The 26529-nt window shown below is 35.5% G+C and overlaps 2 protein-coding genes across 2 annotated transcripts; both read right to left on the bottom strand.

Annotated features, from left to right (window-relative positions):
- Positions 1-767: 767 nt before the first annotated feature.
- On the bottom strand, positions 768-3817 carry LOC143577060 (uncharacterized). Its single transcript, XM_077061006.1, has 5 exons — positions 3740-3817; positions 1948-2062; positions 1644-1733; positions 1470-1568; positions 768-959 (listed from the first exon to the last, which is right to left on the bottom strand). The coding sequence occupies exons 1-5, from the start codon at positions 3805-3807 to the stop codon at positions 858-860; spliced, it is 474 nt and encodes a 157-aa protein (XP_076917121.1). The 5' UTR covers positions 3808-3817; the 3' UTR covers positions 768-857.
- A 7855-nt stretch (positions 3818-11672) lies between these two features.
- Positions 11673-14733, bottom strand: LOC143577056 (ethylene receptor 2-like). The gene is made up of 2 exons (XM_077061004.1): positions 12936-14733; positions 11673-12397 (listed from the first exon to the last, which is right to left on the bottom strand). Exons 1-2 carry the CDS (start codon positions 14667-14669, stop codon positions 11843-11845), a joined length of 2289 nt encoding a protein of 762 aa, XP_076917119.1. The 5' UTR covers positions 14670-14733; the 3' UTR covers positions 11673-11842.
- Between the last annotated feature and the right edge of the window lie 11796 nt (positions 14734-26529).

Genomic DNA, 26529 nt, shown 5'->3' with positions numbered 1-26529 from the left:
TTTCCATTTCAACACTCTTTTAGTGTTTAAAAAAATCATGGTCCACCACCATGCATATTGCATAACGACTTAACGAGTGGAGAGAGAGAGAGAGAGAGAGAGCGACAAAAACTCAAGGAACTTAATGAAGAAGCAAGTGGAGGCCTGAGTAATCGATTGGTTCCAGCAACGACCTGAATTACAAAACATCAGTATGTGTATTTCAAAACAAAGTGACCACTAAATATAAATACATGACTTACCAGAAAACGTAGATGTTCGAGTGCAAAATCCGTTGGTGTTATTAATATGTTTCTTTTGTCGTTTTTCTTTTTTAATGTAGCATGGCATGCTTAAAAGTTTTATGAAAACAAAAATATAAAAACTTGTAAATTAATTTCTGTTAGTACACATTTCATTAAAATTACAAGACTGACAAATTCCCATATATTTCACAGAACAATCACATAACGATATGCAACATAAGTAACATGAGTCGCATATCGACATGTTCAGACATGCAGGACAATTCACAGTTTTATCTGTTTTGATATACCAGTATGAGAAAAACAAATTGTAATCTTTTTTATTATGTTCTTTTTCAAATAAGATTTGTTATACTATTAATAAAAAACAGTTTAACACTCTTCTTATTTAGCAGACTTTCATATGCAAATGATAGTTGTTAGCAGCAGCTCGTTACAGACGATAACAAAACCGAGGAACATGTTTCTTATTAAACAAATATTTTCTCGTGTTAATAATTATAACCAAAATACATCCACCAAACTAGAATTACAGGCAAAAACCATCGAACCAAAATCGTTCTAGAAAAAATCTGAATCTCAGAAGCATCCAGCAGTCAAAGATCAAAGAATTTAAATTGTTTTAGTTTTTATAGGCCTCTTCGTCATTAACTTCCTTGGAAGCACGGTCTTCATTCCAATGAAGTACAGAAGTGCACCGAGCAGTGCCAGACACTGTAACAAATGTGGGTCCCGTTAAACGTTGCGTGTTATGTATGCAATTTGCTATAAACCATCTAACAATATATTAATGGTTAATTACATTTTTCGTTCTTTATTTATTGGTAACTTGCAGATCGTGTCATTGAACTCCAATAGGTACAAAACACGTCCTTGAAGTTCATATGTTTGTTGGCACTTTTCATCCTTTCCACTAACGGTGTTAACTTCTTCTGTTAGATTTTTCAAAATGACCAGTTTGCCCCTACAACTGAAGGAAAAATCGGTATTGTGAAAATTACACAATTGTCCTTTAGTTGTAAGGGCTAAAAGGACATTTTTATAACGCTAACACCTAACAGGTAGCACCAGTTAGTGGAAAGGACAAAAAGGCTCGACATTCGACAACATATGAACTTCAAGGACGCTTTTCTACTTAATGAAGTCAAAGAACACAATCTGCATTTTACCCCATACATAAATGACGAAAACTGTAATTTACCAGATATAAAATAAAAAAAAAACCTCCACAAATTCCGCGAGACGAGGGTGGAATTTTGGATCATCCATTTCATAGTGATAGAAGTCATGTAACAACGGAGTCATAACTAGCAAGTTATACACCTGTAGAATCAACATTTTCCCGCTATTAGCTAAACTAACATTAACTAACTAAAAAAACATATACGAAACATTTACCAGTAAATGGGCACCGGTGGTGCTGCCAAAAATAAATAAAATCCCGCCAACGCCTTTAAGAACCATTGAACCCAAAACAACATGCTTAACCTGTATTGATATATAGAAAATATGAAGAAAAAAACCTTATAATATGAAACATTACACTAGACTTATTGTTGCATACAAAACAAACTTTGTTAAATAAAAACACTATTTTTTTTTCAAGATTTAGCCATTTAGTCAAAATTTACCATTTTTACTTCGTGCAATGATATTTTTGCAATTTTTTTGTTAAATTATTCGGCATAAATTAGAGCCATACGTCGATTTTAGGCATTTTGTCTCCTATCTTGGAGGCAAGAAATCTTTGAACAGAAACAATTTTAGGAGCTAGTTCCTTTGCTGCAGGGCCACCATCAGTTCCAAAATCATTGAACCTGATTAATATATAGAAAAATATTATTAAGCGCCTTCAAACATTAGCATAAAGATACATGTTCAATTGTTACAACCTAGCAACCTTTTTTAACAATCATTTATGGGCCAATGCTAATAACTAGCATAATAGTAAAAATAGCATATGGTTTAAAAAGAATTGCCAGCCTGAGCCACCTTTGGTCATCAATTTAGTAGCAAAAAACAACTACAAAGTACAAAATCCGTATGTAAGTAGGGATGTGATTTGTGAAGTTTTGACACAACACGAAGCCAACACGAAATTCTCAGGCTTGAGTTTGTTCTAATTAAGCTCGGGTCAATTTAAGGCGAGTTCACGAACACATTTAGCTAAGCAGGTCCGGTTAGGATCAACATAGTGGTTTCTGGGTTGACCCGTTTATTTTATAATTTATAAAAGAGCATAGTTTATGTCTTAACTTAAGCAGGTTGGGTATTTTATGCCAAAATTTAAAGGTTAAAAATTGGCATAATGTTTTATAGTTTAAACATATACACATTTATTTTTTGTGTAAATTTGTAACTTAGAGTATAAATACCTAAAAAAGTAAAAAAGAAATTAGGTTAAACCAGTCATTTTCATGCCAACAAAAGAACATTCATGTCATATGTTGGCCTGTCGGGTTCAACCTGCAACCCGTGAGCACGACCTGTTTAGCACTCTTACATGAAGCATATACAACAATGTAGCCACTGCATGATTTGGATTTGTGTGGTTGTGAAGGTTTTATATCACAAGAATCAACTTTCAGTTAAGATAGTTTTAGTTACCTAATAAATTCACAATAAAAAACTTCAAAATTAATAGATTCTTGCTTAAATTTGAAGGGCAGAGTTATACATGAACTTTTTTATTCAACCAGCAATCAATCTCACTTTCATAAATAAATCTATGCACTCTAAAATATATATATTTTTTATTTATTAAATCATGAATTAAATACAAAAAATAAATTACTGAGCGTAATATATATCAAAAACGATTACAATGAAGTGGCATGTAAATGGCCAGGGGCGGCCCAAAGGGAGGACGAGGAGGGCGACCGGGCCAGCCCTGTTAAAATATATTTATATATGTTTTATATAAAATTTTGTTATAACACAAAAGCTTACAAAGTGACTGTTTGGTGCAATGAAAAGGTGCTATTCTATGAAACAAAAGTTCATGGATTCAATTCTCACTAGTGTTGTTTTCGCTTTTATATAGAAAATTACTTAACTTTGTGTTTTATATGCCCAATTGGTAAAATTGACAAATTATTTATCACGTAACTAAAAAAACGTGATTTCAAGGGCCCTTGCAAGTTGCGCCGTAACCCCTTTTAGATAGCAAATCCAATCCTACTAAAAATAAAGTTACGGGTCTTACGGGACAAAAAAAATTACTATGCATGACTTGTTGACCCTGTTCAGAAAGTCAACAGCCTCCGGGGTCCGGGGCTAAGAAACCAAATGTATCGGGTAAACACGTGTTGATTTTCCAAACATATTATTAAATGCATCCAAATGCAGGTCGAAATCATACATTTCAAGATCAATTCAAAAGCTATAAACAAAACAATTAATAAATTCTATAAAAGCAATAACATTAATAAAAACTAATAGGATAAAATTAAAATGTGGATCTGGTAAATAATAATAATATAATAATAACGTACATTTGCCAGGCGGAGAGGATGAAGAGAGATGCAAAGAGGAGCCGTCCGAGGAAGGAGACGAATCCCATTTGACAATGTTTGTGTTTGTATTTTTGTCGGAAGTCGGTGAAACAGAAGAAAGAACCAAAGTGGTTTGGTTTGGATTGGTTGTTTTCGAGGTTATTAATTTATGACTCAGTGGTTGGTTGGTTGTCTGGTTGGTTGGGTTGATCAGCTTTGGTCACCTAAATATAGTTACACTGTCTCCCTCCCTCTTCAAAACACGTCAGGAATCAGAAAGTGAAGCATATTTCATCTTCTTTCATGGTCAATCCCTATATATCAAACCCGATCTTAATTTTAAAATTTTGAAATCAGTGTTACACGATTTACAAAATAAGCGTAGGGCTTTTGTTAAGAGGATTAAAACGAGTTGAATGATGTGTCAATTACCTCGAATGGTGCACGATAGATGAGGGTGGACTTCACCGGAGACAATGGCGACGGCGGGTCGGTTAGGTTTCGAATGAGGGGGGGAGACGGTGTAACGATATTAGGGGAATGGAGGCGAGTTGTAGGTTCCTGGCGTGATGTGGTCGAGGAAGAAGGTCCACATTAGCAAATCACTAACGAAGCAATATCACTAGCAAATCACTAACGTAAAGATACTATTTTTATTTATGTTAGGGAAAATTCCCAAAATAGTCCTTTTTAGAGAGATAAAGCCCAAAATAACCCTTTTTTCCTCAAAAATTTTTAGAATTTGGACTATCAAGACGCATTGGGAAAAGATAAAAATAAAGAGGGAGCAGGCCAAATTTCAAAGGAAAGTTAGAGAAGAGACAAGATTTGGGGAAATAATGAAGGTAAAGTCCAATTTTTTTTGAAATCTTGGAGCAAAAGTTCAAATTTTTCCAAAACTTTTTTTCTCAAAATACCGTCCTGAGAGACTGTTTTTTTATGTTTCCTACTTTTTCCGTCCATATTTTTAAATTCTAGGAAAAAGAGATTTTCAAATCTCGTCTTAAGAGACGAGTAACTACCACCACCACCACCCATCGTTCGCCTTCTACCACCAGCACTACCGCCACCATCCACCACCACCACTACCACCCACCGTTCGCCACCACCACCATCCACCCCCACCACTCACCCACCCGTCCGCCACTACCATCGATCACCACCCACCACCATCGTCTGCCACCACCATCCGTCACCACCACCCACCGTCCTCCACCATTACTGTCTTCTCCATCATCATCATCATTTGTGACATTCGTCAAATTTCGACTCGTATTTGTATTTGTAAACCTGACCCGTTGGTTCGTTTGAATATTTTGTCATTACTATTAATAAAAGTGTTCCTGACATTCATCGTTCAATGTTCGTTGTTATTCAAGTGTTTATAAATTTCCGAGCAATAAAGTAATCGAGCTGTACGGGTTAAAATGCGTAAATATCCAAAGAGTCCTAAATCATGAAAATATAAATATTAAATTTGTTTTTAATTAAAGACCTAAAGTCCAATGACCATTTCGCAATTTACATTATATATTAAGTTATAAAAGTTCTTAAACTCCAAGTGGCTGCAATTTTTGACCAAAAGGATTTGAACATGCGCCAATGACGATGGGCCGAATTATTTAGCGATTACGACTGTGAAATCCGCTACCATCCCGGTAAAGCGAATGTTGTAGCCGACGCCCTTAGTCGGAAGTCTCATGTGAAATCGATCTTACTTCATAGTGTGACCGTCCAAACCGATCTCCAACTCCGAATCTTTGAAGTCCAACATGTCTGGGTCACCGAGGGTAATATGCACGATGAAATGTCTTGTGGCGCTGAGCTTCAACTCGAAACTAAGCGCGATGGTTTGTTGTATTACCTTAATCGTTTGTGGGTTCCCAATTGTGACGATCTTCGCACTTTCATCATGGACGAAGCTCATAAGTCACGATATTCCATTCATCCCAGTGCAGATAAAATGTATTTCGACTTACAGTCCACATTTTGGTGGCCCGGTATGAAGAAATACATTGCATTATACGTCGCAAAGTGCCTTACTTGCGCTAAAGTTAAGGCCGAACATCAGCGACCATCTGGTTTACTCGTATAACTGCACATCCCGATTTGGAAATGGGAAGATGTGACCATGGATTTCGTGTTTAAACTCCCAACCACTCGAAACCGCCACGATGGAATTTGGGTTATTGTTGACTGTTTGACTAAGTCCGCACACTTCATTCCGATCAATGAACTAACTCGTTCTAAATATTTTCTTTCGATTTTTTTTCTCAATATGCATTTTTTTTCTGTCTCTTTGTTTAATTATATTCATTTTACGAATCAACATATTTTTTACTTTTTATTTTGATTTGGTTAATCTATTATCTAATTTTATATCATATTTCTTATATATTTTTATGTCCAATCAATCCAAAATGTTTTTTTATCATTTTTTTAATAGTCAACATTTATATATTTTTGTTAACTCGTTCTAAATCTTTTCTTGTAACTAAAAGAGAAAGCGTGCAATTAAATTTGACCCACTTAAATGTTAACGTTGAAGAAAAAACACCAACAAAAGTCAGTAAAACCCATACGTTGGTAAAACACATGCATTGCAGCGATTATTCGATGAGAATTCGGTTAGTATCGGCTATGGTCGTTACACTGCTGGAACTAAACCTAAAAATAATTTCGTAGAACTATCATATTTAATATTAAAAAGGTCGCTAAAGCCCGGGTGTTGATAACAACCAGGAGTCGTGGCGGCCATTCAACGCGAATTTGGTCAGTATGAGCCAGGTTTGTTAAGGTATCGGATCTAAACCAAAAATAAAAATTTGTAAAACTCGGATATTTAAAACAAAATAAAAAAACAATTTAAATCGGTAAAACCCGGGTATTGGTAAAACGCTGACATTGTGATATTTAACCCAAACTCGATCAATATCGATTAGGTTCGCTACGGCACAAACTAAACCCAAATAAAATTCGTAAAATGAGTATATTTAAACAGAAAGACAAAAAAATATTTGAAGACAAAAAAAAATCAAATGGGAAAATAAACAACAAAAAGATTTAGAACAAGTTACTAAAAAATAAGAAAACATTGATTGACAAAAAAATATATTGATTTATTATATTAAAAATTATAAGAAATATGATAAAAAATAAAAAAATAGATTAAAAAATAGAAATATTAAATTTAAAAGTAAAAGGTGAATACAAAATAAGTGAAAAACACCAAAATGGTTAATACTTTTTTCCACCAACACTAGCTTGGCAAATATTTTTAAAGAACACAAAAGTGGTAAATATTTTTTCCATCAACACTAGTTTGAGAAAAAAATCATCATTTCATATCATAAGAATTTTTTATACGCATGATTTACAATGTGTGTATTTTTCAATCTTTATAATCATTTTATGTAAGCTTCAAAAAAGAAAATTCTACAAACCTCTGCTCTTTATCAATTTACATTTTTTTTACAAACTGTAATATATGAAGAAATTTTTTTTATCAATTTGAGTGACTGAATTCTGACCGGTCAAGAGGTATAAAAAAATTCTATTTTATATGGACTACAACTAAGCGGGTCAACTAATTTTATATAAAAGTAAAATTATATATATTTTTTTAAAAAAATATCGATAAATTGCGGTGACAGGAAGATCAACAAACCCCATTGGCTCACATTTTTGTCGTTCTGATCAATAACCGTCTGTTTATGTTATTAAAAAAAATGAAATAATAATTTTTGTAAATTTATTTTATTGTGTTTACAATTTTTAAAACCTTTTCAATTTATGTCTTGAAAAATAACTTCTTGTCATATGTATTTTGATTTTGACATTTTGTTACAAACATTAATGTGAATAATTACATTAAATATATCGTAAACAAAATTAGGAAAGTAAGTGGTAAACAAGACCTTCTAGAGTTGGAAGACTATTAAAAAGTACCTGTAGTTTCAATGTTTCACCAAATAAATAAATCATTATGGTATAGAAAGTTTTAATTTATTATTAATATCAATTAATAAAACATTTTAAAGTCAATGCTATACACCAAATTCACCTTTTATAATTTCACATTAAAGTGCGTCAAGTAAGTTAGTTTTGGGGAAAGTTAACGTACAACTTAAATTAACGTATTAATTGTGATAATCAAGTAGAGTATTTATATATACAAATAGTTGAATTACGCAATTACATCATAGAGTGATTATGTAATCAAGTTAACGCATAAATAAAATTAACGTGTTAATTATGATGTAATTACATAATTACTCTATTTGTATATATAATTACTATACTTGATTCTCACAATTAGCACGATAATTTCGTTTGTATTTGATCCAAACCCATTAGTTTATTTAAATAAAAATAGAAGATTTACTTGATAAATCTTATTTAAATAAACCATTTTGTATAAGACAATGTTGCAAAAGTCGTTAGGCGGACCCTAGGCGGCCGGCCGACTGAGGAGTTGGGTGTACTCGGAGTACTCAGAGAGTACTCGGACATGGTAAATATAAAGAAAATTAATTTTTTGGATATTATATATATGTCAAATATAATAAGTTTACTAATATTTATAAAAAATAGGTGAATATCAATATAAATAAGAGAAATACAATTTAAGATAATAAATATTTTAAAAATTGTTAGTTATTAAGTTAAAAAAAATGATATTTATCCTTTAATATTAAAGAAATACGAGTTATGTTTTATTTTTTAAAGTCAAAATCGGCCCAAGTTCACCGACTAGATGCGATTCTGGCTGAGTTTGACCACCTTTAATCGATTCTTAGTAACTAAGCGGAATTAAAGAAACTCCCCTCGACGAGATACCTTGTAGCGAGTACTCGGGGAGTAGTCAGTATTGAAAACCTACTTTTACAACATCGATATAAGATAACATATAGACTTGTACACAAGGAATCTACGTTATTAATAATAATAATAATAATAATAATAATAATAATAATAATAACAACAACGTAGATTATTATTATTATTATTATTATTATTATTATTATTATTATTTCTCCCTATTTTTATTCTTGTCTCCAAACTCTTATAATAAAATATTATATATATAAGCTCGTTGATTTTAGCTACAAAATTATTGTATGATGAAATACGGACACTTACAACACGTCCAACAATCAAAGTCATGATGTAAAATCCATTTATACATTGAACATCCATTGAAGATAAGGCTGAGGGGTGTGGGGGGCGCGAGAGGGGGCGCGAGTGGGGGCTCCAGCCAATAATGTTGTGACGTGTGGCAGAGAGAGAAACTTGATAAGATGGGTGTTGGTTGTGGTGCTCGCGCCCCTGGCCCTGGTGTGGAGGGGCGCGAGAGGGGGCGCGAGCGGTTTATTTTTTTATTTTTTTATAAATGTATTAAAAAAACGTATTATTAAAAAAATAAGAAATTATTTAAAAAAACACACATTTTTTTGAAAATTCATAATAAAAAAAAAACATACTAAAAATTAAACAAACAATAATATTTAATAATAAAACTAATCTAATACAAGATCATCTGGTCGCCTCGCCCACAAATGTTCAACCAACTCATGTCGAAGCTCCCCGTGTATCTCACGGCTCTTGATATTTGCTATGTTATGAAGTTTTTGTTAATCACTGATTGTGGACGGTTGTGGCGGAATGTCACCTTGGTAGTTTTGGCATATAGCTTTGCCCTCGTCTTCTAACGTCATGTTGTGTAGGATAAGACACGTGTAGACGACGTCCATTATCCTCTCCCGAGTCCAATAACGTATCGGGTTCGCCAGAACATAATATTGTTTTTTTATAGCTCCAAAAGCTCTTTCAATATCTTTTCTAGCAGACTCTTGCTTCTTCGTAAAATACTTCCGTTTGTCGGCGATTGGATCTGTAAAAGCTTGAACTAACACAGCCCATTCGTTGTAAATACCATCGACCAGATAGTACCCGTACTTGAAGAGTTCTCCATTTGCAACAAAAGATTGAGGTGGTTCAACCCCGTCGATAAGGTCGTTGATCAAATGTGACTGATCGATAACATTAAGGTCGTTATTTGACCCAGCAACACCAAAAAAAGCATGCCAAAACCAAAGATCCTGTGACACCGCCGCCTCAAGTATGAGGGTCGGCCCTTCATGATCACCACGGTGGAACTGACCTCGCCAGGCCGTTGGACACATAGCCCATCCAACATGCGTACAATCGATGCTACCTAGCATCCCAGGAAAACCATGTTTTTCTGCGTGCACCTCATATATGCGTTGGATGTCATACGTTGTAGGTTTACGCAGATATCTCCGAGCGTAAGTCGATATGACTTCTACGTACAATATATATTACAAAATGTAATAAATGTTTAATAAAAAGTAAAATTAATGTTTTTTACCTTGGCAGAAAAAATGAAGGGATTCACGTGCAACCCTTTTCGACATCTGTAAATACTCATCCAAAGCGTCCGACGAGATGCCGTACGCTAATTGACGGATAGCAGCCGTGCATTTTTGAAGAGGGGTAAAACCGGGAAGACCCCTAGCATCCTCCCTTTGTTGAAAAAAGGGATACCGTGCCTCTAAATCACTCGCTATACGCGTGAACAATTGCCTGCTCATTCGAAAACGAGTTCGAAAATCCGACTCCGCGTATACCGGTTGAGGGCTAAAATAATGACTCATCAAAGTATCGTTAGCACCCGATCGATCACGATCACGAGGTGGTGCTCTAACCCTCGGGAGTCGGGGTTGATGGGCTTGATTTTGCAAGAGATTGACCACGGTTGCGGTCAAAACTCCCCCTACATGAAGAAGCAAATCTTCCTCTTCGGAGGAGTCGGAATCAGACGAGTACGACGACATTATTTTAAAAAAAAAAATTGGGACGATGGGCTTGTTTTTGGATTTTTTTTTGAAGTTGTGGTAATTGATTTATATGAAATGGTTATATATAGGAAAAAAATTTTGGGGTTTATAAAGGAGTTTGGGATATTATATATGAGTTTGGAGATAGAAGTTGTGTTTGATATGATTAAAATGGGTTGATTTAGGGGTATTATATAGGATTTTGTAAAGGTTTTTTTAAAAAAAAACCCGAGCTCAACGGCTCTTTTGGGTGGGCCCACCAGCTTTTCCTCTCTCTTCTCCCGCGATCACTCTTGCGCCCGCCTTGAAATCCGCGCTCGCGCCCCTCTCACGCCCCTCTCACGCCCCTCTCGCGCCTCGGTGGTGTGGTGCTCGCGCCCCGGGGCGCGAGCGGATGGCCTCACGCGCCCTTTCTCGCGCTCCACACCCCTCAGCCTTAGGGATAAGAAATTTTATATATAATATTAAAATAAACCTTAAATCAAGAAAAAGACCCATGAGAAATGTGGGTCCCATATGCCCTCTAACATTGAAGCACATAGAAACTTATCATCATCTCTTTACTTGACCATATTCATGCATGTTTTGACAATAATAATATTATTGTCAAACATGACATGTTGATATTGGGCTCCTTAAGTACAAACACTATATATGACAACATGTGCATCTCACGTGTCAATCTTCTGAGACTAAATAATATATTTTTGTTAAGGTTTGAACCTTTAATTTTTAATATATTATTTACAAACCATCTCAAATAATACCATTTTAAAACTAAACCATCTTCGCCATCACACCAAATAGTGCTAGGTTGTCGTTTCAGTAAATATAGTCCGTATGTTTTCAATATTATTTTTAGGTTAGAAATGGTAGCATAATAACATTTGATTTTTGATTGCAAAAAAACAAACTAAAAGAAATGGTTTTTTTTTTCTGGATTTTTGAGTCTTTATTTAGTGGAAAATATTTTTGGTTTTTCACCTGTAAATCTTAATATTAATTTCTAATATTTTCAGACACCATATTTAACTGTTAAAGTTCCGTCACTCCTCTTCTGAATTAATTTCCAAATTCAAATTTATCACCTTCATCTACAATCATTTATTCAACAAAACCATGCATAACTTATAATGCAAGTAACAAAATCTTCATCTTTATACACTATACATATTAATCTTTTTCAGTTAGACATGTTAGCTATTATTAACCAACCATTACCCATAAATCCAATGATTCGACTTCACGACATGTTCTTCGATTGATTCACAACTCGTTTAAGTTCATCCGCGATACCCTTTAAAAGAACCGGTTTTTGAATAATGCCATCAATCCCAATTTGTATGCATCTTTCCCACAAATCTTCATCCGCGCTAGTGGTTAAACCGATGATCAAAGGCCAGTTTCGGCTTCTAAACTTTCTTATGCGCGATGCAACTTCAAACTCGTCTAGATCGGGCATATTTAAATCCAAAATCAAGATTTGATAAATGGATGTGGGTTGGGTGAGAACGGTAAGACAGTCATATCCCGAGGTCACGGTTTTGACTACACAGCCCAGTTTCTCGAGGAGCTTACGGGTTACGGCCCGGTTTGTATCGTCCTCGTTGGCAAAGAGAACTTGAAGGCCTGTAAAGGTTGAGTTTGAGTTTGTTTGTGGCTTGTGATCAGATGATGATTCGCCCGTTTCGGATAACCCGAGCATGATTGAAGGTCTGAGTTGAAATTGAAGAACAAGTGACATGCTTTGGTCAAACCCCAGTGGATTTGGGACTACCTTAATGCTCCCTTGCATCATCTGCAGGAAAATTTATATTTATTTCATATTAAAATATTCAATAATGCTAATAAGGCAATTTCCGACACAAAAATAAATCAGGTTTTGGGTTGGCGTATCTAACCAGTTTAAAAAATGGGTCGCGTTTAGGTTGACGTGTTTAATCCGTTTAGTTAAACAGGTCAACCCGCAAGCCTGTTTTAAACAGCTCGACCCACTAACCCGTTTGTGACTCATTTAACCAATTATTTTACTACTCACCAACCTGATTAACACGTTTACATCTTGACCAACTTTTTACCATCTAAAAGTAATTAGCATGTCAAATGTGATTACAAAATATAATCTAAATACAGTAATAATTTAATTATTTGAACGAATGACTTATGAGAATTTATACATTACTATGCGCTTTGGACGACTTTCGAGTTTCAACGCGCATCGTTTTTGGCTATTACTCTTTACCCGTATGACCGACCACATATATATAATAAAACTACAAGGATGCAACAACTTTCTTGATAAATATTAAAAAAAAAAAAAAGATTTGAATACTAACCTGAACCAACTTTTTGCACATATTAAAGCTCAAACTTTCCTCAACCGCAGCTCTAGGGTTTCTCTGATCACTTGAAGACTGCTCCATCACTGAAAACACATCATTTATGCCGATTTCAAACTTAACAAAAAGATACCCATCATCTAAATTTGATCTCCAAGAACGCCATTGTTGATCATTTCTTCCATAGCTTTCACTCTCTTTAAAAACCCTTAACATTAAGCATCCGCCACCATTACCTCTACTCAAAAGATTCCCAACCATATGCAAGATCACTTGTAACACCCTTCTTTCATCTCCCATCACATTATCTGGTAAAAATTTATCAACTTTAACGTCAAAGTCGTAACCTTTATGAACACACAAACACTTTGCAAGACACGCGACTTCTTTGATCATATTATGAAGCCGAAAAGATCTCACTTCAAATGGAAACTTGCCATTATCTTTAGGATAATCATCCATTATATCGTTAATTAGCACGGAAATAACGTTGCTTGTTTTGACCATCGTGTCGACAAGAACACGCTGTTGACCGTTTGACCTCTCGTCTTGTAAGATTGAAAGCAATCCCATGATGGAATGCATTGGTTTTCTTAGCCCGTTGCTCATAACCGCTTGAAACGAGGTTCTCACTTGACTCGCCCTCAATGCATCATGTTTAGCTTGTTGTAAAGCTTGGTTTTGAACCACTAATTTGTCTCTCATGAGTCTTGATTCTTCTAAAACCGCAGCGTGTGAGAGTGCAACGGCTACTTGGTCTGCAATCACTTTGACTATTTCAAGCTCAGAATTTGTCCAGGACCGAACACTTTCGTTTGGAAGAACCAAAACGAGTATTGCATAACAAGTTTGAATCATTTCAGGGGTCCCACCTTTGAAATTAGCAACTCGAAGCATTGGCATACGTATAGCCGCCACAGCTCCCGGTTTACTCGACTCACCACTGCTTAACTCAGCTAATCTTGACTCAGGGTCTAGTAACTTCACCACTTCACTTCTTTTAATTTCTTGAACATCCAAATCATTAATTGGGATTTGAAACTGATCAACGGTCGAAGATTCCCTACCTTTTAACTGATGGGTGAGATTCATTACCGTTTTGGCCTCATCCGGCATCCAAATCGCACAATTTTGCAAATCCAGGGTTTCAGATAACTTATCAAGAGTGGTGTAAAGAATCTTGTGGCGATCAAGAGACTTTCTTATTTCTTGTGTGAGCATACGAACGTGCCACCCGGCTTCCTTTTGTTTCTTGATCAATCCCATTTCTCTACCGAGATCCCAAAACTTCTTTCTTAACATAAATTCTCTAACTTTGACTTTTAGAAGCAACGGAATGAGTGTTATTAGAGTAATAGCGGTTGCAACCGAGACTAGCGCGGTAAGAAACTTGAAAATGGTGAGCGCAAGCATTATATGAAATGGGTGCTCGTCGTATGTCCAACCGTGGAGTAAATGTGTCATTCCACATAACACAATGAAAAGAATGAACTCAACAAGTACCCATTTGAAAGGCACATCTGAGCAGCTGATGAAGTAAAGAAGCTCAATCGGGATTGAGAAATAGGCAATTGCTATTAAGAAATCACTAACTCTTTGTGTCTGCATTATGTTACTGTATCCAAAGAAGCCTTCAGCCTCACAGTTACACCCCTCGAACCCATTATCTGACCCAGAGACACAGATTAATAGCAAGAAAACGATCGCTAAAGACAGTAACGCTTTCGACATTCTGTTTATTAAAAACTTGATTCTTCAATCGTTTTGTTGCATAAATTGATCAGATTAAAGAGTTGCCATCCTGTCAATTCAACATCTTGAATTAAAAACAGAGAAAAATGAATAAGAAAAAAAGTTAATTATCCAGAAATTAAATTGCCAAAAAACCTTTCAGTTAGGGGTGAACCGTTAACCAAAAACAACGAAACCGAACCGAAAATCGGTTATCAGATTTTGCTTGTACCCTCGGTTAGCCGAACTGAACCATTCATATTTTCATACATTTAAAACCGACAAACTAACCGATTAAAGGAAAACCAATTTCTTAATAAAAAAGATTAATCAATGAATTCAGTTCGTGTTTCAATAACCGAACCGAACCAAACCGTGCACACCACACCCCTTTTTCAGACATTTAATCAAACAGTTGGTGAGCATAATTTAATAATCCCAGATTCCATCGTATAAAACAGTTAATTCTCACAAGCTCAACCCAGAATCCAATAAAGATTCAAACTTTAGCAAGAATTTATAAAACCCTTGAATCAATTGATCCAAATTGAAGCAAAAAACAAGAATGCAGGTAAAACTCTTTGAGACGTTTAATCAAACAGTTGGCGAGCATAATTTAATATCACAAAATAATCCCTGATTCCATCTTATAAATCCAACTCACAATCCAATCTAACAAAATAAAGATTCAAACTTTAACAAGAAATTAAACAACCCTTGAATCAATTGATCCAAATTGAAGTTGAAAACAAGAATGTAGGTAAAAAGTGAAGCGTAGCTTACAAGAAAATTAGACGCAGTCAGCGGTGGTGATCCAAAAGGGAGAGAATAATAATTAATAAAGATGAAGACTGATACAGCAGCAGAAGTAGTTGTTATAGAGAAAAGTGTTAAATGTAGAGAAGAGACGCATGCACCTGCACCTGCACTTTCTTGCAAAACTGGAATTTTAGAGAGAGAAAGACCGCCGTTGTTTTGGTTTAAGTGGAAAGGAAAACTGGCTGACGATATTATTATCATTATTATTATTATTATTACTACTATTATTATTATAATAACAATAATTATTATTATTTTCAAAACGACTCTGTTTTAGGTTATCGTATTGTTGTCTCATTCTGGCTATATTATGTTGTCCTCGTCGGGCTAATGCTGACTTCAGAGTTTAACTTGAACGCTTTCTCAAAAAATTATATCGTCGGCCAGTGTTGTAAAACTCGTTAGGCGGTCCCTAGGCGGCTGACCCCATTGTAGGGAGTACTCCGGGAGTGCTCGGACATGATAAATATAACATAAAATAATTAATGAATATTATATATATGTTAAGACAAACATAATTCATATCAAAATAAGCATAGTTTGCATCAAAATAAGCATAATTCATATGAAAAAAAACATAATTAATAAAATTCGTGTTTTGCTGTTTATTTTAATTTTTTAATAAAAAAAGAAAAAAAACGGTGGCTTAGTTGATCTTGGAGGCCGAGTATTCCCGAGTACCCCGACTTTTGACCGAGTTGGACATTGACGAGTAATGGTGGCCGAGTTGAGAAAAAACGGCAAGGTTGATGTCCGAGGACCTTGGAATTGCCAATTCCAAAGCCTTGGAATCCAAATTTTACAACACTGTTGTCGGCTACCACTTGACAGTCGTTGTACAGCTAACCCGCCAAAAGAGCATCATTAATAGTAATTGAAATTGATAATTTGTTTTTTATTTATTTATTAAAAGAAAACAAATGGAAGCTATATTGTAAAGGAGCATAGGTATTAGTGTATGTACAAATGGAATCATTAAAGCTATATTTTTTCTTTACATTTTTTAAGGCAAAAATTTCTAAATATTAGGTTCACCCCAATCCTACCAACCACAAGACAGGGGTGTTTTATGGCATGGTTTAATTTGGTTATTTGCCAAACAAAAATCCAAATAATTGGTTAATTTATTTTTATTAATCAGTTAGTTTTGGTTAATTGATTCGGTTTATTTGATTAGTTTGTCGGTTTTCAAGTTAGTTTGATTAGTTTTGGTTAATAACCTAAACCAAACTAGCTAAAAATTTTCTTATAATACATGAAGTGGTATCATGAAGTAAGAAGGAAAAAAGTTCTCCAAAACATCTCCACATGGCCCGACAAGTGTCGGTTTGCTATCCATCTTCATCTTCATCTCCATCAAAAGAAATTAAATTTGAGAATGATCCAACTGATTTACTTCATAACAAAAAAAATTACTCATGTTCTCTAAGACAAGAAATCTATTAACCAAGCCAACCGAAAAACTACCCGAGCTATCTCCCATGCACCTCTATTTGATACTAATATGTTCTATACCAATAAAAAATATATTTTAAACTAGTTTTTATCATATGAACCATCAAATAAACATGTTACCTTTCATGTGGTTACGCTTTCTTGACAAACAATAAAATTTCCTCACTCCATTAAGTAAACGATAAAATATATTTTGTATATATTTTAAAAATTAATATTATGTTATTTTTGCAAGAAACATAACAATATATGTTCAGTATATAGATATAGCAATGGATGTTCAGTATACGATCTACCACTACTAGTATTTAAATATAGAACTACTAGCTTTTGAACCCGTGTATTACATGGGATTTGTCAAAAGATAAAATAAAATTCATTATTTCAATTGTGATTATCAAAATACTTATACATTATTAATGTAGATTTAATGGAAAAAACAAATGGGTTAATGAAAAGCACTTAAATAGCATGATTTTAATGGAAACGTAGGGTGTTGATTTGCAAGAAATTTAAAAAATGTACTAAAGTTGCGCAGTTGGTTAAACCTCAGGTATGAAAATGAAACTTAATTCAATAATGTATAAAATCCACACTATGTTATAACCCATTTGACAAAATAGTTTTGACCCATGACCCATGGATAGCTAGAATGGATGAGATAAAAGGTTAGGAATTAGAAGAAATGTAAGCTTGATACCTAAGCTTTTGTATTTTTTTTATTAGTATTGTAAGATGTAACAATGATACCTGAATTAAAAAAAAAGTGGTGTGTGATAATTAAAAGAGGGACACCAATACAACAAATATTGAAGTGTTTAGTGTAAATTCAAAATTACAATTAATAAAAATCTTCCAAGATTTTTGCCATCATGGTACTTAAAAGTAGGATTACCTAATTTGTGATTTTTTATTAAAAGATCAACAAATTTAATTTTTAAAAGCTTGTTTCTTTTTTTGATATAAATATATCAAGTATGTAATGGTCATCATTAATCTTGCTAATCTTAAATATTTCTTTTGTATTCTTTAATAATCTAGCAAAGGTTGGATTATTATGTTATCAAAGTATCAAACCACCCTAAAATAGTTGGTCAACCTTTCTAAATGGACAAGGACCAATGCTAATGAAGTCACCTCAAAGACATAAAGTCCACATTAGGCTGAGGGGTGCGGAGCGCTAGTCAGGGCGCGTGAGGGACTTCGATAGCGCCCCGGGGCGCGAGAGCCACACCACCGGGGCGCGAGAGGGGCGCGAGAGGGGCGCGAGAGCGGAAAACGAGGCAGGCGCCAGGAGGCTCGCGCGCGTGAGTGGCTGTGGGAAATGGGAAAGAGCCGTTGGAAGGCTTTAATAATGAATAAAAATATTTTTTTTTTTTAACAAAATCATCTATATATATCACAATACATATATCACAATACATATCAAACACAACCATTCTCACATACTACAACCAAAACGAATATCACACACCACACCCAAAACCCAAAATCACCCTATCTTCGAAACCTTTTTTTAAAAACATGTCTGGAAATTGGTACCCAAACCTAGATTCAGATTACCCTTACGACGATTTATGGTCGGCACCGGAACAACCGATGTTTTATTCGGGGTCGCAACAATCATCCGGCTTTCAACCATCCAACATGCAACCGTCTCCTAACTTTGTAGTTCCGGAGACACAAGAACCGGAACCAGAAGGTGAAGCTGCGGGACAAAGAAGACGCGTCCACCGGAAAAAACAACTTGCAACGGACGGGTCGGGTTCGGCTTCGACCGGAAGGGCGAAACGGAAAATCACTCCGTGGTCATCGGATGAGAAGGAAGCCCTGTGTCGGGCTTGGATAGCCATTTCTGAGGATCGGCGTTGCGGTAATTGTTTTAACGTTTTTAAAAATGATTGTAAATAAAAAGTTAAATAAAAAAGTTAAATGGCTTACAAATTTATTTACATAATTTTGCAGCCGACTACCAAAAGAGCAAGGTCTTTTGGACAAAGGTTAGGGAGACGTTCTATTCGCTCGTTGGGAGTACAGAGCGGAATCCCGATATGATTTCGGGTCGGTGGACCGAAATTAGAAAATTTGTCGGCTTGTTTACTAATCTGTTCAACAGGAACGCCGGTCGTATGAGACCAAGTGGCAGTGACGATTTGGCGGTCTATAATTTCACTGTCGAAGAGTGGAAGCAGGAGTGCCTGCGGAGGTATGGGGCGGTGAAGACGTGGGACGGTGTAAAGTTGTGGGAGAGGTTGAGAAGGTGTGCCAAGTGGGTTGAGCTGGTGGCGCCGGACCTTGATGCGGAAGTAGGGCCGAAACGGACTAAAACTAGTTCGTCTGGAGCGTACAGCACAACGGACGGGTCGGATTGCCGGGTTGGATTCGACCTAAACGTTGCGGGGGAGGAAACGTCTTCACCGCCGAGGAGGCGGCCATTGGGAAGGGACGCCAGGGGGAAAAAACCGGCTGAGGGGGAAGCCGTAAACATCAACGATCTTGTTGAATCCCTCAATAAATTCAACAAAACCCTGGAGGTGGTCTCTGTTGACAAAAAGGAAAAAAAAAGAATGAGAGATTTGGACTTCCTTGCAAGAGACTTCAGCCACCTAAATCCGGTCGACCAAATGCTGATGGAAAAACAAAAGGAACGTATCCGGAAGAGGTTGATCGAAGAAGACGAAGCCGAAGAATAAGAATAATGTTAATGTGTTTTTTTAATTTTTTTTAATTAATGTGTTTTTTTAATTTTTTAGTACTTTAATTTTTTTTATATATTAATGTGTTTTTTTAATTAATGTGTGTTTGTTTAAATAATTACTTGTTTTTTTAATAATACGTTTTTTTAATACATTTATAAAAAAATAAAAAAATAAACCGCTCGCGCCCCCTCTCGCGCCCCTCCACACCATGCCCCGGGGCGCTATCACCACTACCAATACCCATCTTATCAAGTTTCTCTCTCTGCCACACGTCACAATATTATTGGATGGCGCCCCCACTCACGCCCCCTCTCGCGCCCCCCACACCCCTCAGCCTTAGGAAACTTAGAATATATCATCTGGCCAGCAATAGATCTGTTAACTCACTTTAATATTATAATAAATATTTATAATTTATAATTAAGTTAGGTGTCCAGACTAATCAGCTAAACCAAAAGATCCAAACTCATACTAGGTGCTTAGGTGGGGGTTTTCCTAAAATAGATAATATTATTGTATCATAGAATTGCTTTTTGATTTTAATATTTTGAAAACTATATATGCTTGTCTATTCTTTAACAACAATTTTTAGATTTTACACATAACAGGAATTAAACCCCTAAAATAGCTTGTGATAGTGATGGTTTTAGAGCATTTACATTGAATTTTTTATTTTCATCTATATAATTTAATTAAAAACGCCTCCTATTCGTAAACTTTGTTTACCTTTATAAAATCTGCTACATTCAATTCTTAATATTTATCTTTATTTAATTAAATAATACTTTATTCATTTTTTATGATACTTTCTTTTTCTTTCACTTATCTTTATTAAATGAATATATGAAGTGAATAGTAATTTATGTATATATAGACTCGCTATTTAATCCGTCCTTTTCTTTTCTTCTGAGCTTCAAATTAATTATCTTGTATTGATTGATTATCAATGCTAATGCTAATATAATGTTTAAGCCAAGACATTGATAACGGGCAACAAGCTATGTCACAAGCTCCTTTTTAGTTACGAAACTCAATCTTTTGAAAACTACATTGATAGATCTTGGAGTCATAACATTACTACGCATGACTCGTTGGACTTGACTAAGTGGCTCCACAACTTTAGGTGCGAGAAAACCAAAAATGTCAAAAGCAAAAGATATAAATGCATGTTGGTTTTTAAGACAAGTCTTCTCATGTTTAGTCACCTTGCATGAAAGAACTTTTAGAGCAGTCTGCCGGACCGTGAAACCACTACTCCCTAAACCCACCAACGAGGAGACCTCTGTTAGATCCACATACGCATGTTTCCCCCTACATCCAAAGACCAAAATATCAATCGGGCGAAGAGTTGAACGCCCATCTAGCGACCAATCAAGAAATTCGCATGTGCTTCTTTATTAACAGAAGTCACAGCACGCCTGAATATGTCAAAGAGCACATCCCTAACCAGATCGTGTCGGTACTTGAACTTGGGTGTCACACCCCGCTAAAGCGGAAACACGAGATGCAACGAAATGAAGTTTCATAACACATTGATTAACGAGGATTACATTTCATTTCCTAGCAGTCTTATGTCAAATACAAAAGTTGGGGACTAGGCCAGTATTACATAGAATAATATTAACATGTCTAAATCTTTTATAGTAGTCCAAAGTGACTTTTCATAACTAACTCTTCTATCATCTGGTTTAACCCTAACTAAACTTAACAATGCCTTATAATCTTTCTTGGCCTGAAAATATGGATAAAAACGGTTAACCAAACAGGTTGGTGAGCTTGTAGGTTTTATCTATACAACCAAACAAAACAATTTTTCAGAATATATATGTTCAAATAAAACATATATTTAATTCATATATTCAAACAAACAATTAATACTGATAAGTTCACGTTACAATTCCTGGCTCTCAATACCCTTCAACTTGTCTACACCAGAACAAGCCTCGTTTAAATAACGCACATTCACAAGGACTGGTGCGGCTAATCAAAATGGGGGATGGGGGATTGTCATACCCCAATAGTACTATTTACGTTATTTAACAGCTCCCATGGAGTTAATTGCTCCGTGTTAATCAAGGGATTTCATTGGTATACAAACGAAAGAACAACTTATTTACATATTAAGTTCATTAATGCATATATCTCAAACTTTATTTGCAAATAAACATCCATACCGATAAGCACACGGCTTACCTCGTGTTTATTAATGAAAATGATCAAACTTTCAAAATTTAACAATAATAATCCATGTTTCTCCCAAACAGTTTTAAATCATTCAAAAAGGGGACTACAAGAAATCATAGTTTCGGTGTAAAGCCGGTAGAAAACCGCGATTGATCTTGTTAGTAAGTCGGTGACGATCCTACACTTCGAAGGTGTCCTAAGAAGGCTCAGGATCAAATGTGTATTTTGATTCGGGATAAAATCGTTGTAGGTCCCATGACAGATCTAACAACAAAGTTCTCAAGTCAATCTGGACCACTAGCTAGTGACATAGGCTGTCGCGGTCTACTCAAACAATCAATTTTAAAGACTTAAATACCTATAATAAATATGGATAAGTAAGGTCGTCTCCACAAGAATTTAAGGAAAGTGCTAATTTAATATTACTAAATTAATTAAACTAAGACGGACAGACGATGTCAAGCAATTTTAGAAAAAGGTTTTTAATTAAAACTTAAACAATTACTTAAAAAGATTTGTAAACAATATTAATGAAAAGCATTCATTCTAGGTTCAGGTAATGTGCTATTCAACTTAATCCCATATTTACTTGTCTTGATTGCTCAGTAATTACTAGACCTATTAGTTTGATTATGATGACAAACGATACCATAACTGAATTGTTGACACAATTGAACTCGATCTACCTAATTACCAATTTATATTTTATGAAAACTTAATTAGGTGACAATAGTTGATGATTATAAATTCAATGACATAAGAGCCTAACCCTAAGTGTTGATGAATAAAACCAAACAAGTGATGCACTAATCAATAATCGAAAATATAAATTGTTTAAATAATAAAGCACTAATTTGAACAAGATAAAAACAATAAAGTCAAATCAAGTTCATAACATTAAGCATAATAAATATGGTCTTAAGAGGAATTACACAAAACCCTAGCCTAGAATGAACACGGGAACTTAGCCGAGCATCGATATATCGATTAATTGACTTATCTTTGATGACATGCAAATCCAAGATGAACCGACAGCTTTGGAATGATGGAAACTTTCCCTAACCAGCCTCTTTTTCCTTTGGAAGTCGTAATAATCCGAATGGTGAGGTTAATGGGTTTATATAGTGAAAAACCTAGATTTTTCGGTTTTAGGTCGGTTCGTGTCGCGCGAAGTTGCCATGGGCTTCATCATCGCGTCTCGCTAATGACAAAATAGTCGGGCTCAGAAAACTGCAACTTCGCGTCGCGCGAAGGTGCAAAATAACCAACAGACTTATTTTCTTCTCTTTAACTGCCTCGTGATGCGTGTGCTTCCAATCTCTCACTTCTAAATCTTCGTTCGAAGCTCGAAAATATCCCCGATAAGCTCCTTAACTTCCGAGTCCTTGAAAACACATAATAACGCTTGGAGTACCAATGTTCACTCATTTATTTACCTAAATATAATTAATTAATATATAATAATAACTAACTTTTACCCAACCATCACATCCCCACACTTATCCTTTTTTGTCTCGAAAAAGATTTTGCAATGAAATCAGAATCATAGATCATTTTCACAAAATACTTCATAGATTATCTTAATTAAGCACAAAGAACACAAAAACCGCGATTGCCGATATTGTTGTCTAAGGCCATTCGTTACCCCATAATGAATGAGCCACATTCGTTATAATGTAAGCCACATTCGTTAACCTTGCTTAACGAATGTGACAACGAATGAAGGGCTATTCGTTAAGGCTAATGTAACACGAATAAGTATGTTCATTCGTTAGTAATAATGTAACGAATGGCACATTCGTTAAGACTTAAGTTAACGAATGTGTCATCCCCTATATATAGATGTAAAATTATCAGTAATGTAACACACACAAACACACACTAACTGTATTAGCTTCATATTAATCGTATTGATTACACTATGAACATCACGATGTCATCAGCGATCTAGATCCACATGAGGTTCATCACTATGATTGGTAGTCTGCCTATCCCTAAGTATAAATCTGTGCAAATACCATACACAAACTACTACGAGAAAAGGCACTGCGTAGCGAGACGAACGAAAACTGCACCCGAGTCTGAGCCATCTGATAAGGCCAGCACTAATTATAATTTTGGTCACAAGCAACCAATTGATTCGGTATATCCGACTGATCCGGTGAATTTGAATCCGGCTGATCTGAACAATCTAAACAATCCGATGAATCTGATAATTCCGACGAATTCGATAAACCCAATGTATCTAAATGATCAAATAGATCCATATTTGGCTTACGGAAGCCAACTGATGTATGCTCTTGTTAACCCGCAGATGCCTATAGAAATATCAAGTGATACGTCTGTCCAGATCATGTGGCACTTCGGGTCGCCACCACCAGGTTATCAAAATCCACACACTGTAGCAGGACTAGAGCATATAGCACTTCGGGACGCCACAAAGCAATTGACCTAATAACAACCTATCATATGACAAACAATAATCAAGGAAACTATAGAATAAAACTCATCAAACAATCCTAAGCATCCATATTCATCAATTTAATATAGTTAAATCTTTTACTAAATCATAAAACCTTAACGATAAATAATCCCAAGTCAAATCACAACGTCAAAATAGGTTCATCATAAGCCTAAGTAGTTCATAAAGTTTTAGCCAAGCATCTTAAATTTAAACAAAACAATCTTGCAAGAATTCACGGTGAATAATATGAAAGACGAAAGAAAATAAAAGTTAGAACCCGTGTTCTTCGTCTTCAAACTATGAGCGCTTCACTGAATGATTATTCACCTTCAAATGTTGCAATCCTAAGCCTAGAATTCCCAAAATTCACATGGCTCTTCATGTTATGTTTAAGGTTAAGTTTTGGCGTCTTTATATAGGCATTTTGGACTAAAAACCTAAAAATCGTAGAAAATTCTAGAATTTGGGACCATAGCGCCACGTGGCGACCCTCCTACCTCCTGGCCAAGCGACGATCCGGATAGGGGGGGTGGGGGATCGGTCTGGTTCATTCTTGGTTTAGTCCAGTTCGTTTCCTGATCCTCCGGTTCTTCAATTTGGCTTGTTTTCCTTTGTTTTTCGCCCTATTTTCAACACAATTTAAACTCGAAACCTAAAATATAAAAACATGTTAGTAGTATAAAAATATTACATAAAACTGAGTAAAAATAATAAAATATTAAATAAAACATACACGGGATTTATGTGTATTAAGCATTATATCAGATTCCACTATCACTTTAGCTCTCTTGCCCGATAAGCACTCTTGTGGGCAGCATATCCCACGAAGTAGCACTCATCTGCCTTCTCTACAAATTTTGAAGTAGAGTTGGCGTTTGTTTGGAGCAAAGTGCATGGGCATGTGAATTTTTTGAAGTAGTTGAATTGCGGCTTCATCCCATAGTAAACATTGTATGGAGTCTTGTTCAATCTTTTGTTCAGCAACACAGGGTTCTGAGTGAAGCAACCTACATTGATAGCTTCCCCCCCCAAAAAAAAAGAATAACGGAAGTTTGGAATACGAGAGCATTGTTCTGGCAGCCTCGATAAGTGTTTTGTTTCATCTTTTAGCGACTTTGTTCTGTTGTGGAGTGTATGGAGCGCCGAACTGATGTTCTATCCCCTTCTTGTGACAAAAGTCATCAACGACTTTATTGCATAATTCCGTCCCATTATAACTTCTGATGCACTTAACCCGCTTGTCCTTTTGGTTCTTCACAAGCGTCATAAACCTTATCAGAAACCGAGCAGTCTCATCTTTGTGACCTAATAAGAAAGTCCAGCTGAAACATGGAAAATTTTCAGTAATAACCAGACATTAGGATTTTCGGCCTATTGCATAGGTTGAATAGTACCAAAAAGATCCATATGCAGCAGCTGAAGAATGGAACTTATGGTATTGACAGTCTTGGGCCTATGAGGAAGTTTGTGCTATTTGCATTTAGAACATGAAAGACATTTTTCAACACAGGAAAATGATTTAACAGGCAAACCCCTCACATGTTCGCTTTTAACCAACTTGTTCAAGTTCTTAATGTTAACATGACCCAAGCGTCGATGCCATATAGATGAATCATTCTCCGAGGCTTTGGACAACAAACACGAAGCAGTTTGTAGAGAATAAGAACTTCTCATGTCCAAAATATAAGCTTCATTGTGCCTCGTAGTACACATCAAGATCCACTCTTCTGGGACCTTAAAACCAGGCTTCAAGATCAGACACTCGTGATTAGTGAAGAGAGTTGAGTATTGTTTGCCACAAATCTGAGAGACGCTAAGCAAGCTGTGGTTCAGTTGCTCCACAAGATTCATGTCATCGAAGGTCAAAGTGCCGTTAGAAACCTTCCCACATTTTGTTTTTTGCCTCCCAAATCCCCACTAAAGGAAACGTTTCCACCATTAAACGGTTGAACGTCGAATAGCATGGACTCATCCCCTGTCATATGTCGAGTGCAGCCACTATCTAAGTACCAAATACTACTGACAGACCTTCCTGGTTGACCCTACGTAAATGAACAGCTAGTTAGAAATGGGGTCTTGAGACTTAGTTGTCTCGGGAAGATTGACCAAAAAGTCTCCAAATTTTATCTTGTTTTCCTTAAAAATGAAGTCATTTGGTGTGTCAGAATCTGAAGAACAATCCATTGAAGCATGTTTTTGGTTTTTATAAGATTTTTGGGATCGTCTCTGTTTTGGTTTC

The sequence above is a fragment of the Bidens hawaiensis genome, unplaced genomic scaffold (genome assembly GCF_021521415.1).
Source record: "Bidens hawaiensis isolate Kalapana, Puna unplaced genomic scaffold, B.hawaiensis_p1.1 tig00028459_1, whole genome shotgun sequence".
Lineage (NCBI taxonomy): Eukaryota > Viridiplantae > Streptophyta > Magnoliopsida > Asterales > Asteraceae > Bidens > Bidens hawaiensis.
The sequence above is the reverse complement of the archived record's forward strand: the minus strand, read 5'-3'. Positions and strand labels throughout refer to the sequence as shown.

Bases quoted from the DNA above. Each gene is read 5' to 3' on its own strand.
- LOC143577060 (XM_077061006.1), bottom strand. From the start codon at position 3,807: ATGGGATTCGTCTCCTTCCTCGGACGGCTCCTCTTTGCATCTCTCTTC. The intron at 2,063-3,739 runs GTACGTTATTAT...TATATTAATCAG, and splicing joins ATCCTCTCCGCCTGGCAAAT to GTTCAATGATTTTGGAACTG. The intron at 960-1,469 runs GTTTTTTTTTTA...CATTTGTTACAG, and splicing joins GTCTCGCGGAATTTGTGGAG to TGTCTGGCACTGCTCGGTGC.
- LOC143577056 (XM_077061004.1), bottom strand. From the start codon at position 14,669: ATGTCGAAAGCGTTACTGTCTTTAGCGATCGTTTTCTTGCTATTAATC. The intron at 12,398-12,935 runs GTTAGTATTCAA...ATTTTCCTGCAG, and splicing joins TGTGCAAAAAGTTGGTTCAG to ATGATGCAAGGGAGCATTAA.